At 43.9% G+C, this 15,542-nt stretch overlaps 1 protein-coding gene and 1 pseudogene across 2 annotated transcripts; both read right to left on the reverse strand.

Moving 5' to 3' along the window:
• Positions 1–4,521: 4,521 nt before the first annotated feature.
• LOC147869106 (uncharacterized) lies at positions 4,522–8,091 on the reverse strand. 2 transcript variants are annotated; one of them, XM_087326514.1, is made up of 9 exons: positions 7,886–8,091; positions 7,361–7,477; positions 7,134–7,238; positions 6,895–7,007; positions 6,703–6,809; positions 5,437–5,625; positions 5,193–5,245; positions 4,973–5,076; positions 4,522–4,644 (listed from the first exon to the last, which is right to left on the reverse strand). In XM_087326514.1, exons 1-9 carry the CDS (start codon positions 8,074–8,076, stop codon positions 4,580–4,582), a joined length of 1,044 nt encoding a protein of 347 aa, XP_087182640.1. In that variant the 5' UTR covers positions 8,077–8,091; the 3' UTR covers positions 4,522–4,579. The 2 variants fall into 2 exon arrangements, with proteins under 2 accessions (XP_087182640.1, XP_087182649.1); XM_087326523.1 differs by having other exon boundaries at positions 7,375–7,477; positions 7,886–8,012.
• A 1,157-nt stretch (positions 8,092–9,248) lies between these two features.
• LOC147869107 (uncharacterized) lies at positions 9,249–10,746 on the reverse strand (annotated as a pseudogene).
• Positions 10,747–15,542: the final 4,796 nt, after the last annotated feature.

Below are 15,542 nucleotides of genomic sequence, written 5' to 3' on the forward strand. Positions count from 1 at the left end.
GTTGGATGACGGGTAGCTCGCAACTCAGTTGGAGTTGGAGAGATACGAGCAGGACCGGTTACGACAGGAAGCTAAGGGAAGAACGACGCCAATCACTATAAGTGAGGGAGAGCGACCGACTGAAGTTGAACCAACCGACACCGAACAACCCCGACGAGGAATACCCGAAGAAGAACTTCCGTTCGAAGGAGAAGAAGAAGAGCAGGAGCAGACCGATGCCGGAGAAGAAGAAGAGTTGAGACCGGAAGACACCAGAGCAGAGGAAGAAGGCGTACCGAGCCAACCAGTCGAGACCGGAGAAAGCGACACTGGTAACAGAACAGAGCCTGGAACAGAGGGAGAACTGGAAGAACCCGGACGAAGCGGTGAGGAAGCACCGGCACCACAGAATCAAGCAGAGCCAGAGCAGCAAATTTTTACGGAACAGCCCACCCAACCGGAGGTCAGAGACCAGGCAGGCAAGGAACAGGAACAGGAACAGGAGGAAGAAGCACCACTTGACACCATCGAGCAGAGTGTGCTCGATATTTTGGAGGAAGAATGAGGCCGGAAGTGGATTCGAAGTGCAAGGCACTTTCCCACGGGCGTGCCATGTGTTGGCCGGTCAGAAGAGCAAGGACAAGTGGGAAGGCGGAGTCGGATCGGATAATAGGAAGTAAATAATAGTAGAATTATTATTCGGAGGGACGGATCCGGTACAGTTGTACCGATCCGGATCCGGACCGATTCGGATGTCGGTTGCCTAAGCGCACCGATTGTAACCTTGCCGGATGCCTATAAAAGGATCCGATGATTTGTAAAGGGTTTGACGGAAGTAATACAATAGTAATTATTGCGTGTTTATCTGTATCTCGTATTGTTTACCGTCTGTGCTTAATTGTAATCATCTTACGCGTGTAACCTAGCATCCAATCCTTACCACCCCTTTGGAGAAGTGTCGGATAGACACCTGTGTTGAGGCTAGTCCGGCCAGGTAGACAACAATCTGATGAATCGCTACACAACATCAAGAGTGCACGATATTACCCCCTAAGAAAAGTTCTATGGGAAGAAACCAGATCTATCCCACATCAGGATATTCGTTTCAATAGCATATATACATATTCCCGACGAGAAGCGGTAGAAGCTTGATCCAAAGTCGAAGAAATGGATACTTGTAGGATACTCACTCGAGCAAAAAGGGTATAAGTGCTTCAACCATTCCACCAAGAAGGTACGAGTGAGTAGGGATGTGGTATTCGACGAATCGGCATCCTAGTATACAGTTGAATCAACCCCATTTGACGTAGTCAAAACTGAGTTCAACACAGATGCAGAGGAGGATGATCGACAGAGGCCTACATCAAAGGAAAGTCCAATCTCAACCAGGTTGAGTTGACCACAAGAGCCTCTAAGTGGCCAAAGCACGTTGCGGCCTAGTCCGAAACAGGACAAAGGAAAGGCCAAAATTCTTGAGTACAAAGACTCAGATGGAAACGAATCGGACCACTCTGAGCATGGTGGACTGGATGTGCCCATCATAAGGACACCAGGAGAACCACGTCAATCCACCTGAGAGAAGAACGTAGTCAGCCGATTTAGCTACAATGACTACATGGCATATCATTATGCATTCATGATGAAGGTGGCGACAGTCCGAAGACCGAAAACCTTTTCCGAAGCCGCGAAGGACCCTAGATGGGTTGAGGCGATGAATGAGGAGATGCAAGCACTCTCCAAGAACGAGACATGGGATCTCGTCCCTTCTTCACACCACCAAAAGGCAATTGGATGCCGGTGGATCTTCAAAGTGAAGCACAACGCCAACGGCACTGTCAATCGGTACAAGGCCCGGCTTGTGGCGAGGGGATACGCACAGATGCACGGTGTTGATTACGAAGAGACCTTTGCCCTAGTGGCAAAGATAGCTACAATTCGAACCGTGATCACACTTGTAGCAGCAAAAGGGTGGCACCTCCGCCAAATGGATGTAAAGAACGCCTTCCTACAAGGTGAGTTAGACGAGGAGGTGTACATGGTGCAACCACCCGAATTCGTGTTAGGTACGCATCCGACTGTTGTCTGCCGACTGAAAAAGCCTCTCTGCGGTCTCAAGTAGGCACCGAGAGCATGACACTCGAAGATAACCCAATATCTTCATCAAATCAGCTTCAACATGTCCAAGTCCGACAACTCTTTGTTAGTCCGGAGCCACTCCAGAGGACAGGTATTTATCATCATTTACGTGGATGACATGATCATAAGAGGAGAGCATTTAGTAGACATTGAGCATATCAAGAAGCTCCTCTCCAACCGATTCGAAATGAAAGACATGAAGGAGCTTCATTACTTTCTAGGAATAGAAGTAATTCGGACTCCGGACGGCATCATGCTTTCACAAAGGCACTATATCCTCAATCTTCTTTACAAGTTTGGGATGACACAATGTAAGCCCGTCACTACCCCTCTCAATCACAACCTAAAGGTAGATGCCAACTCCAGCACAAGAGAGTGTGAGTCGATGCTCTATCGACAGCTAGTCGAAAGCCTCATCTACCTCACAATTACCCGACCCAACTTGTGTTACCCGGTTGGCCTCCTTAGCCAGTTCATGCAGACACCAAGAAACATCCACATGGACCATGCTAAGCGTGTAATATGGTATGTGAGTGGAACCATGGATTTCAGCATCCTCTACGAATCAGCCACATCGACACAACTCGAAGGGTATACAAATGTTGACTGGGTTGTCTACAAAGCTGACAAATGATCAACCTCACGATTCGTTTTCTCCCTCGCCAGCCGAGCAATCTCCTAGAGTAGCAAAAAGCAATCAACAGTCGCACTGTCGAGCATCGAAGTTGAATACAAGGGTGCAACCATAGCCGCATGTGAAGTTGTTTGGTTCAAGAGAATCTTGAAGGATCTGGGCGTTCCTATGAAGGATCCGATTCTCTTTTACTGCAAGAACATGAGCAGTATTCACCTTGCACGAAACCTAGTCTTCCATGCTCAAACTAAGCACATCGAAATGCACTATCACTTCATTCGAGAGTGTGTTTTGGCCAGGGATGCCAACCTACACCACATCAACACAAACCTACAGACGACCAACATCTTCACCAAGGGCCTGGGAGTCGACAAGCTTCTGCAGTTCGCAACGAACTTGGGTCTTTCGACCGTCGACCAACCGAGCTTGAGGGGGAGTAAGGAGCAGCAAGAGTGAACCGGACCAACCGAAGCCAACCCGAAGACCAGTTCGAACCAACCATCCGATGACCGAAAGTTGTGTTTGAAGGGGCATGTTGAGAATCAAACTCAACTTCCCGTGTGTGGGAACACAGCTTAGGATACTCAAGTGTGTGAACACCCCACCTCTCTGTATAATAACTAGTGTGTCTTAGAAGTTAATGTTCTATGACACATATTCCTTAGGTAGTTAAGACACGACCTCTTTCCCAAAAGGCGATACTAGTAAGAGAACTTAGTGAGAAGGTGACTACATAAGCACCTCCTTTTTGTATTGTTGTTGATCATTTTGGTCTCCTTGTTAATACAGTTTTTTGCTTTTTTTTGTAATCGCGAGTTCTCTCTCTCTCTCTCTCTCTCTCTCTCTCTCTCTCTCTCTCTCTCTCCACACACACACACAGTTCTTCCATTCGATTCTTTACACATTCACAAAACATAAGGTTGAAGGCATATATGAGCGAGTGATAGAAACTTATTAATGGGAACTTTCGAGTCTATTACATATTTTCGTCCACCAAGTGCTTGTGACTGGATTCCTTGAAGTGATTAGGGGGACCATAAGGGAGAAAATCCTGGCCTTTTCCAAGTGTATTACTGATGTTTATAGAACACATTTTCACTTTTGATGGCCTGCTTTTAGGGCATACACAAACAATACATAATAAAAGAGACTTTGCAACGATTGATTGTGTCATATTATTTCTCTCATTGAATCAATGATACGTATGGAGAGAGAGACTCCCGTCAATTAATCCTATTATTTCTCTCATTAAATCAATGATACATATGGAGAGAGAGACTCCCGTCGTTAACGACAATCATAATGATGGTGAACATACATACATTATTACATATTACAGATTTGACTTCCAACTCCATTAGTTACATTACACCATCATTTGTTCATTGGGTCCGTGAGTTACAGCCAGCATCTAGAAACTACATATCGAAGGAAGGGAGTATGTATGTATGGTAATGGTGTGCATGTATGTATACATTCATATGTGTGTGTGTGTGTGTGTGTGTGTGTGTGTGACAGGAGCAGGAGTAGGAGCAGGAGCAGTGTGAGAGGTTCGAATATTCAAATTTCAGATTCACATTGGGCACATGAAGGAAGGTTTTATGGCCAGGCAGAAGGCAGCTTCACCATAAATTATAATTATGTATGTACATACATACATACATACATACATAGTCATAGCATATGTAACGAAGATGCCTGCCTCCCTCTTCTGTAATGAGATCCATCCATCCATCCATCCATCCATCTATGGTGGCTAGGCAACCTAATCTTCCTCCTCCACCAATGAATGAGTGAATGAATGAATGAATGAAGGAAGGAAGGAAGGAATCAGCCAGTCGTCCCATACCTCAACGCTGCCGCGCGGAATACATCAGCATGTGCTTCAATACACGCTGTCAATTTCACAGCCATATATATGATAAGTTAAGTAGTAAGGCTTTCATTTCTTTCCGCATCATCACTACCACATTCTTTTGAGTTGGACCTTTACTCACTCACTCACTCACTCACTCACTCAACCCATTCCTTCCCTTCCCTTCCCTTCCCTTCCCTTCCATTCTATTTCATACAAACATGATTATATGATTTGCTTTGGTGATGTGTGTGGGTGATGCACAGACAGCAGCAAACTTCTACTACTACAAACGCTATTCCTTTCATTGATTGATTGATTGATTGATTGATTGATTGAAGGAACAGATTCAGTCATTGCCCACCCACCTTGCCAAGGGTTGGAATATCCAGACCCCATGGTGATGACCAAGGGTGTCCTGTGTGTGAAGCAGCATGTATACACAATGTTGTTCCTGTGGAGCAGCCCTTGTCTACAGCAAAGAAAAGCAGAGAGCAGAGTTTTAATCAGAATATGAAGGAAGAAGCCAAAATCAGCGCTGCTCTGCTCTCAGTTTCAAGAAAACAATTAATAATGGAAAGACTTGACCTTGTCATCGAAAACTTTCCAGAAACATCCTCACCGAGAGCATCCACTCCTGCCTACAAAGAACACATCATCATCAACAGCATATTTACAAGGGATCAAAAAGTCGTGTTCAGTTAATCGCGGTCATACATACAACCAACCGCATAACTGATCACCACCACTAACGACCTCATGCGTCACACTCGGTTCAAACATAATAATAAATAAGACTCCACGATCGATCTCAAATAAAGCTGGAACCAACCCGAAAAAAGACCAAGCCTGGATTATGAAGATTGAAGATTTGGTCCAGTTTTTGGGAAAGCATTGCAATATAATAATCATCCCCTGTACAGTCAAGCAAGCTGGAACCATCATGAGACGTGCTTGTTCCATGTAGGTTGAATGTGACCACTCGATTATCTTTCTTAAACAATCTAAGCATGCTTTCATTCTGCATGATTTGAAAACAAACAGAAGATTTAGCACTGATACGACTGGAATTCTGCTTTAAATTCTCAAAGACCTTTCATTCATTATTGAGCTGCGAGCATATACCTCCATGTTGCATGCTACCTGGCATGCCTCTGAATGCAAATGCAAATGTATAAGCAACAGTATATGCAATGTATTCGAGTGATTCCGAGAGAAAGGTTAGAGTTTTGTGTGCAATCTTCTTCTTTTGTGCTTGGTCCCTGACCATCCTTGTTTAGGTTGTTCATAGGCACACATGTGACATTTTGACAATTCACATCTACCTGTGGGGCCAATCCGATGGTATAAGCCCCAACCAATGAAATATTATATGATGGACTCCCACTTGGCTATAACTATTTAGGTACCAAGAACCACAGTTCCTTCCCCCTTCCCCCTTCCCCCCATAGAGCTAAGCCATAGTGAGCCTAATTACACATGTACGGTGCTACTTGAGCACATTCCCTGCAATGGCAGGGCTACTATGTATATGATTATGCTGTAAGGGAAGAACAGGTGTTTGAACTTAAAACACATCCAATCCATGCTATGTAGATATGGGCTTCTTTTGTGATGTAGCTTTGAAGCACTTAATTATTATCATACAGACATCCCTAGCTTCAAACTCGGTTATTCTTTTTGGTTTATTACCATTTTGACTCACTCCTTTTATTCTGTCTATCTCATTTTGCTCACTTGCAAAAATGCACCCTTAACTTGTAAGACCTTGTGCTGTTTGAAACATCAATATGTCAACCGCATTGAATCAGCTGCACCATCATTTTTTGAATACTCATGATTTCATGCAGTTTGTTTTTGTTCATTGAAACTGGTCATGAACCCATCTAGTGGCGCCATTAAAGTTTCATTATGATCAAGATGTAAGTTGAAACAAACACATGGACATCAACATACATATTGTCGCTCATTAGGTCTTGTTGCGTTGTCGACGACATGGGAAAGTAAAGTTGAAAATGTTCATTGCTGTGTTTTTGTTTTTGCAAGTTGAGTGGAACAATGACATTATTAGAAAATGTATAGTGAAGATTGGGCTTGCCTGATACACGTCAAGATTGATAACTAGCACAGGCCTTTTTGAGTTGCAAATTTGGGGATAACACTGCAGGGCAACAGATGTAGCTACTGCAATGTCGTCGAATATTCCTGTAACATAAAATGATTTCTCAGTTTGAAAATCTCACTGATTTTTCATCCTCAACAGGTATAGGTTTGCATTGTATCAAAGTACCAGATGGAACCAAATGATACCCCTTCACAAGGTTTAAGAAACCATGCCCACTTATATTTGCTGATGCCAAACGTAATCCAAGCATTACAACATGCATGGCTGCTATAGTTCCCCTGCCGGAAAGAAGAAAGAAAGATTTTTATGCTTTTAGGCATGAATATGCCGAGACTTGTCACATTTTGTTAATCCATGAGTATGTAGAGAGAGAGAGAGAGAAAGGGAAAGAAAGAAAGCTGTACCCTGTTGAAGCACGTGACCTAGTAACGAGCTCATGACTGCATTCGAAATCGAGTTGATGCAACTTCTCTTTATTCCATTCTCTATCAATCAAATTTTTTATATAACTGTAGCAATGAGAAAGAAAAAAGTAGATGAGCGTTTCTGTATGATTGATCAATGAAGCTATGAACACATGAGATAGAGAGAAAGAAAGAAAGCCAACTTTTCTTTCCCTTTGTACAGATACCATTCATCATATACCAGACAAAGTTCTTGGGGAAAGGCCAGTGGTGAAGGCAATGTGGTGAGAAGGTTTTGGGAAGCAGCATCATCGATCTCGAGTAATAATCTAGTGGCCTGACACCTGTAACACATAGGAACAGCACTCTTGGTAAGAGATTTTGCTCAGCACCTGAATCCGGACACATTAAACTCTGAAATTGCCCTCGGTTTTTCTTATCACCCCGAGCTGCCCATATTATTAGTGCAACAGGTGTTTGTGGCATTTGGAGAAATAAGGATAAACTCGGGGGCATTTGGGAGGTTTCTTTTGGACGAATCTATAAGGCCAACAATATCCTCAGTATTAACTGCAATTGAAGATGTAACTGGAGAGACATCCACTTTTATGTGAGTTCCACTTTCAGCTACATTATTACCCCTACTGTTAATATAGCTAGTAAGGCTATATTATTACTATTCTGTTAATCTCATGGCAGATGATGCAGTGAAGGTGTTTGGAACCAGAAAATATACAAGAACAGAGTAATACTTGTCAAGGCCCTGGAATGTGGGTAAGCTATGGTGGTCGGAGTAGAATGCTACCAAATCCATTCCTTTGTCAATGGAAGAAGCTTTTCTTTTAGTCTCAGTTATCACCATATCATCCATTAAAGAGACATCTGAGGTTGAACTTTCCAAATCTCTTTCATTTACTGCTAAACATCTAGCCCGAAAAGACATGAACGAAGATCAGCTCATAGTACATATAGAGATTGAACAGAATAAAAGAAATTACAAAATCAAATAGGCTATTATTATGTTAGAAATTAATAACAAAACAACTAAAGAAGTGGCAAATAAAAGACATGAACGAAAGAGAAATCAGCACATCAGGAAGAGATGGAGCAGAAATGAGCAACTATGGGTTTCACTGCGGAATAGAGAGAAAAGCCTGTACTATGAGGCGAGAAACCCTGTACTATGAAGTCAAGATCCCAAAGGGGATTAACAAAATGAAGACATACAGTTTGGACGACGCTGTTTTTGCAAGAAAAACTCCGTATTCATAACAATCAAAATGAGCAGAGAAATAAGGAAGGAGTCAAGGATGAGAATTCACACACCTTGGGATAGAAAGGAGGCCACGAGGATGAAGGATGTGAGGTTGCGACAGTTGGGCTGAGAGCTTTTGGGGAGAAGAAGTGGACTTGAAATTGTCAAGGATGGGCAATGGAGCAGAGGAGAGGAAGAAACTCCTGCTGCTGCTGCTGCTGCTGCAGTAGTAGATATTGGCCATGAATGATACTCTCTCTCTCTCTCTCTCTCTCTCTCTCTACAATGTAGTGATTACAATCGATGGATGGAATATGTATGTGAACGAATCAATATTTAATCAGTCAAATGAATCAATGAAGGGTTCCCATGACAGTCCATCCCTCAATCGCTATCGCTATCTCTATCTCTATCTCTATCTCTATCTCTATCTCTTATGGATGGACCTATCTATATCTATCTATATATAATATAATAGGGAAAAGTACCAGGGGTATATATATATACATAGATTGACCCATGCGTGATATGCGTGGTATTCGGCATCCTCAATATTCGTAATATTCGAGAATATAAAATTGCTCCAAGAATATTATAAAACCATTCGTTTATGGAAAATAAATTTACATAATAAAAATTATTCAATTCACTTAAAAAAAGAAGGAAAATAAATTTACATAATAAAAATTATTCAATTCACTTAAAAATCACCAATTAATAGAAAAATGGAAGGTCTTCAAAATCACACTAACATAAGAAAGAAAAGTTTTAATTAAAGCGACTATGAGTCGTTATATTCTAATTTCTAAGTTCTAACTTCTAACTTCTAACTTCTAAGTAATGCTTCGAAATTTAAGAGTTTATGCACTATCACATTCATCATCCGTATCTTCAAGCTCATCCCTAATGTCCTTATGAGCTTCATTTTCATCAATAGCTTGATTTTGCATTCTCAAAAGTCTCTCATCATCTTCTTCTTTGTTGATCATATCTAATATTGCTTCAATTAGGCATAATCCCCCTTCCTTTATTCTTCTAATGAGACAATGATTTGTATGTATGTAAACCAATTTCTCAACATGAGCATGAGTCAATCTATTTCTTTTTTTTGTATGTATCGATGAGAATGTACTCCAATTTCTTTCACAAGAAGATGCACATGAACCTTGAGAAAGCACACGAATTGCAAGCCTTTTTAAGTTTGGAGTGCTTGCTCCAAATGTTTCTCACCACTTAATTGCATCATGCATTCTAGTTGGATCATTTGCCATAGGAACTTGAAATGAACTCTTTTGTTGAGTTTTATAAGCATAGAATTCATCTAATAAAACACCACATAAAGTTATATCACCATTAGTATACCGCATAATAGTTTCCATCCAACTTGTATTCAGCTTCTCATCAATATCTTGAATTTTTTCTCTCCAAATTGGATGCAAAATAAAGCCAGTTGCATGCAATGATGAATGTAGCATTGTCCATCTTTGCATACATATTCCCCGAATTTCATCTAGCAATAAACAATCTACATCTTCAATGTGGTTTATTTCTTCTATCATACGATGAGTACATTCATAAATTAAACCCATGGTTGCACCTTCTCTATCTGCCAATCTAAGAACTTTTAGGATAGGCTTGCATATCTTTACGATCTTCTTTATATTTGCCCAAAAAGAAGCATCAAGTATAATTGAAACTATTTCTTCTCCTAGTTGTGTTTTTGATCCTTTCCATTGACACCATTGTTCACTAACCACCATTCTTCTTAATCCACCTTTGACTCTATCATCCAATAAGTTTGACAACATGATAAAACTATAGGCAAATCTAGTAGTGGAGGGCTTTAACAATTCTTTCTCACTAAACTTACGAAACATTGCCAAAGAATATTGTTTTCGTGTAATAAACACGATTACCTTTGTAGCTAATTTCAAAACATCATGAACCCAAGCACATTTTCCAATATCTTCAAACAACAAATCGATGCAATGACATGTGCATCTGGTAAAAAAGAGCATGGGCCACTCTTTCTCTATCATCCTCCCAACTACTACACAATTAGTTGCATTGTCCATACAAACTTGCACAACATTTGATGGGCCAATATCAAGAATAACATCCTTTAAAATCTTAAAGATATACTCTCCCGATTTATATTCTCCACTAGTGTCAACTGATTTCAGAAACACAGTGCCATACGCAGAAGTAGCCATGACATTAATTATTGGTCTATTCTTGGTATCTGACCAACCATTGCTCACAACAGTGCATCCAATAGTTTTCCATTTTTCTCTAATTTGCATAATCTCATTTTCAACATATTTCACCTCTTCATTCAAGTGCCTTTTGCGCAATTGATAAGGAGATGGTGGCTCATAAGACAACCCAACAACTGCCACAACTTTTATTAATTCACGAAAATATGTACTTCCCACTTTTACATCCGGTATATCCTCTACAAAGAAAAACCTCCTAATTGCTTCATCAACATTTTTATCAAGTTGTTTTTGCCATAACATCTTCAAAGGTTCAACATTGTCTACTTTCATCTTTTTACTTATTGATGCATTACCAAATGATGATGAAGACATTTCATTGATAGATGTTGATTCCACATTCATATCAACATTTGTGCTACAATTTTCAGCATTGCATTCCATTGATGACTCATCATTCATGTCAACATTTGCACAACCAGATACCATTTTTTGTACTTCAACTTTTATAACAACATCAATTTGACGACATTTGTCAACACCTGAACCTTTCAAGCCCAACAAGTGAGCTCTGATTCGAAAGGGGCCACCAACAAATACATGGTGACAATGATTGCATTGAACAACTGGCATACCCTTATCATGTTTTCTCAAAACGACCACATTATTCCATTCGAAGCTCTTTTGTTTCACCATTTAGTAAATTAACCTTCAACTGATCCTGAAAGAGATTAATTTGATACCTAAAAATGAATTAAAACCTTTCTTATCCAAAATCTTCATTAATCCCACCTCTAATTAAAATTTATTATGATTGCATAATCCTACAATGCTAGCATGAATAAATCACAGAAGATTGGACAACATTGAGATGAGAAGAGAGACTTAATGAGCTTTGCCAAAACCCTAATTTTTTGGGAAAAATTTTAAGAGACTTTTTGATCCAAAATCTTCATTAATCCGACCTCTAATTAAAATCTAATTAAGTTTTGTTGAGAGACAAGCTCAACATCGGCCGGATCGGCTGAAGAAGCCGAGGACTGGATCGGTTGGGACCGATCGGTTAGGCCGAGTGCGTAAACCGGGAGGCCGTTAGGAAAGATATTCTGTGAGGAATATATTTGGGAGTTAGTGTAGGAGCTCTTAATGAGCCTTGAAGTACTGTCAGTCCTTCGAGGACTTGTATAAAAGTGTTCATGGAACACACATATGTATAGAGTTGTGAATCGAGATTTTGTTATGGTGGAATATAGTTCTTGTGTTCTCTCTCACTCTCTCTCTCTCTCTCCTACGTATACTGCGTAAGCTCAAGCTCTCCATTAAACCTGAGTTTTCTTCCTTCTGTTCTGTCTTTATACTTGCTTCTGCACGCTACTTTTTACATGGTATCAGAGCGCGAGGGTTGAGAACCTCTCTGCAGCCGACACAGCTTGAGGAAGAAGAACAAGAAGAACGATGGATAGAGGCATGGCGAGCTCGCTTCCAACAGAGAAGCTCGACAGAACCAACTACGCGTCTTGGTCTTACAAGATGCACCAGTACCTGCTCGGGCACGACTACTGGAGTTATGTCGAAGGAGCTAATGACGCGGCACCCGAATCGACACACAAAGACTTCCCGTCGTGGGAGCAATCGGCGAGCAGGGTATTGTACTGCTTCGCGTTGTGTGTGGGCGAACAGCTATTGAGCTATGTTCGGGATGCAAAGACGCCGAAGGGTGCGTGGAAAAATCTGAAGAAGATTTTCGCCGCGAGCACCACAGCCAGGAAGCTTCAGCTCCGACAGGAGTTGAGCAACCTACGACAACGCGACTTGTCGGTGGCGGACTATACCTCGAAGATCAAGGATATCTATGACTCCCTCGCCTCCATAGAGGTGAACATCGAGGAGAGTGAGATGGTCCAGATCTGTCTCGGAGGTTTGGCGTCGAAGTTCGGAGTGTTCCGAATGGCTGTGTGTACCCAGGAGAATACGTCGTCCTTTTTCGACTTACAGTCGATGCTCCTGGTAGAGGAGAACCACGCAGGTGCGTCGACGAGCACGCACACCGACAACAAGATGTTGTACATGGAGGGAGAAAGGCCCCGTGGTCGTGGCGGACGAGGCGAGTCGGTATGCAATGGAAGCTGCCGACGAGATCAAGGAAGAAGGCACCGAAGTGATGCCGACAGCAGCTCTGGACCCTTCGGAAACAGGGGGAGTCGAAGCGATGAGAACCGGCAAGGGAAGCCCATCGCGGAGTGCTGGTACTGTGGCAAGAAAGGCCACAGGGAAAGTGAGTGCTGGAAGAAGCGCGCCGATTCGGAGAGAACCGGTTCCGGAAACGGCTCCGGACATATCGACAAGGGAAATTGGCAGTGATCGCACTACGTCGAAGACTCCGGGGGAGCCGGAGAAGGGTCTGCCTTCGTGACGAGACACGAAGCAAACTCAATGAAACAGACCACCCCGAGATCGGACGAGGTGTGGTACGTAGACTCCGGCGCGTCAAACCACATGACGAGCCATAAGGAGTGGTTCTCGTACTTTGAAAAACCGATACAACCTGGAGTAGTCGCAACTGGAGACGACACTCCGCATCTGATCGCGAATGTCGGAGAAGTTCCCCTTAGCCATGTCGGGCAGAAAGGGAAACTCATGAACGTGCTGCACGTTCCGACAATCACGAAGAACTTGGTCTCGGTTGGACAGATCGTCAAGCAAGGGATGGAGGTTCGGTTTACACACCTCGGGTGCTTCATTGAGGAAGAAGGCCGTGTGATTGCGCAAGGGCGCAGAGACAGGAGGCGACAATCACAAAGAACTTGGTCTTGGTTGGACAGATCGTCGACCAAGGGATGGAGGTTCGGTTTACACACCTCGGGTGCTTCATTGAGGAAGAAGGCCATGTGATTGCGCAAGGGCGCAGAGACGGGAGGATGTTCATCCTCGACTCCACTGACGGCGGCACCGCAATGTTCGCGAAGGGACAAAAATACGAGTCGGACATCGACTTGTGGCACAAGCGGATAGGCCACGTCAACTACCAGCGGCTTCAAGATCTGCAAATGAAACAGGTAGTGTTCGGATTGCCCAAATTTAGTGGTCGGAAGACACAAATTTGTGAAGCCTGCCAACTCGGGAAGCAACACCGACTTCCCTTCCCCAACGAGCGAAACCGGAGTCGGAACAAGCTTGACCTTATACACTTCGATGTGTGGGGGCCAGCACAAAACGTTAGTCTTGGCGGGAGCCGATATTTCATCTCCTTCATTGACGACCACACTCGGCACACGTGGATCTACCTCATTGAGAGGAAGAGCGAAGTCTTCGACTGTTTCCGGGGCCTCAAAGGGTTTGTGGAAACGGAAACGGGACGAAAGATCAAGTGCCTGCGGTCGGATGGTGGGAAAGAGTACTTTTCCGGTCAATTAAACGGTTACCTACAACAAATGGGAATTCGGCGCGAATTCAGTTGTAGATACACGCCGAAGCAGAACGACGTGGCCGAGAGGAAGAATCGGTCAGTTGTGGAAGCGGCACGGGCAATGCTGGAGGAGAAGAGCTTGCCCAAGTTCTACTGGGCCGAGGCGGTAAGGACCGCGGTATACATCCAGAACCGGATCGGAGACAAAGTGTCAGCGCACGAGCTATATTTCGGAACGAAGCCGAACTTACGACACTTGAGGGTGTTCGGTAGCATTGCGTATGTGCATGTACCGAAGGAGAAAAGGAGGAAGTTGGACGCAAAGGCCGAGAAATGCATCTTGGTCGGTTACTCGGACGAGCAGAAGGGTTATAAGTGCTATAACCCTCGCACCAAACAAGCGCGTGTTAGCCGCGACATTGTGGTTGACGAGTTCGCGTCCTAGTACCAGCCCCCGACTCCGAACCCCGACTCCAATCCGTGTTCTGACAATGAGGTCAGTGAGGCCGAGTTGCCTCTGGATGAGCCCGAAATCGAGACCCGCGAAGAGAGTCCGATTTCACTCCGTTTAAGTGGACCGATTGGACGACTGAGTCGGTGTGATCAGTCCGATGAAGAGCTGGCGAGTAGTGGAGACTCGGCCGTGCATTCCCCGCGCAGGAAGCTGAGGAGACAGCTTACGCGCAAATAGAAAGGGAAGAAGAAGGTATCGGATTCCGGCACGGATAAGAACGAGTCAGACTGACGCGAGTCCGACTCCGAGGGAACCGGTGACGGGTCGGTCTTTAAAGGTGAAGGCCGCGTCGACTGAGAAGGCCTCGACATCGGCTAATGTGAGATTACGCCGATCTACCCGCCAGAAGAATCCTGTTTTGTGGTTCGGATACAACGAGTACATGGCGCATCATTATGCGTACATGACCCGTGTAGCGGAAGTGCGTGAGCCAGAGAGCTACGCAGAAGCGGCGAAGGACGCAAATTGGCGCGCCATGATGGAGGAAGAGATGCACGCATTGGCGGAGAACGAGACCTGGGACCTGGTTGATGCACCGAAGGGTGTGAAGCCGATCGGGTGTAGATGGGTGTACAAAGTCAAGTACAACACCGATGGCTCGGTCAACCGGTAAAAGGCTCGGCTAGTGGCAAAGGGCTACGCGCAGAAACACGGCATCGACTACGATGAGACGTTTGCGCCGGTCGCGAAAATGACGACCGTCCGTGTTTTGCTCGCAGTAGCTGCCGTGAAGGGGTGGCACTTACATCAGATGGATGTCAAGAATGCGTTCCTGCAAGGTGACCTTGAGGAACAGGTGTACATGGTACAACCCCCCGGATTTCACTCTGGAACGAACTCCTCGGCAGTATGCCGACTGAAGAAGTCCCTTTACGGACTGAAGCAAGCCCCGCGTGCCTGGAACGCGAAGATCACGCAACAACTGCATCGGATGGGCTTCGTCACGTCAAAATCGGACTCTTCCCTGTTCATCCGGAAAGGTCGACTCAGACCGGTTAGTATTTTACTATATGTTGAT

The sequence above is a fragment of the Azolla caroliniana genome, unplaced genomic scaffold (genome assembly GCF_043228905.1).
Source record: "Azolla caroliniana isolate FFs.n. ecotype wild unplaced genomic scaffold, voAzoCaro1.0.p SCAF_1, whole genome shotgun sequence".
Lineage (NCBI taxonomy): Eukaryota > Viridiplantae > Streptophyta > Polypodiopsida > Salviniales > Salviniaceae > Azolla > Azolla caroliniana.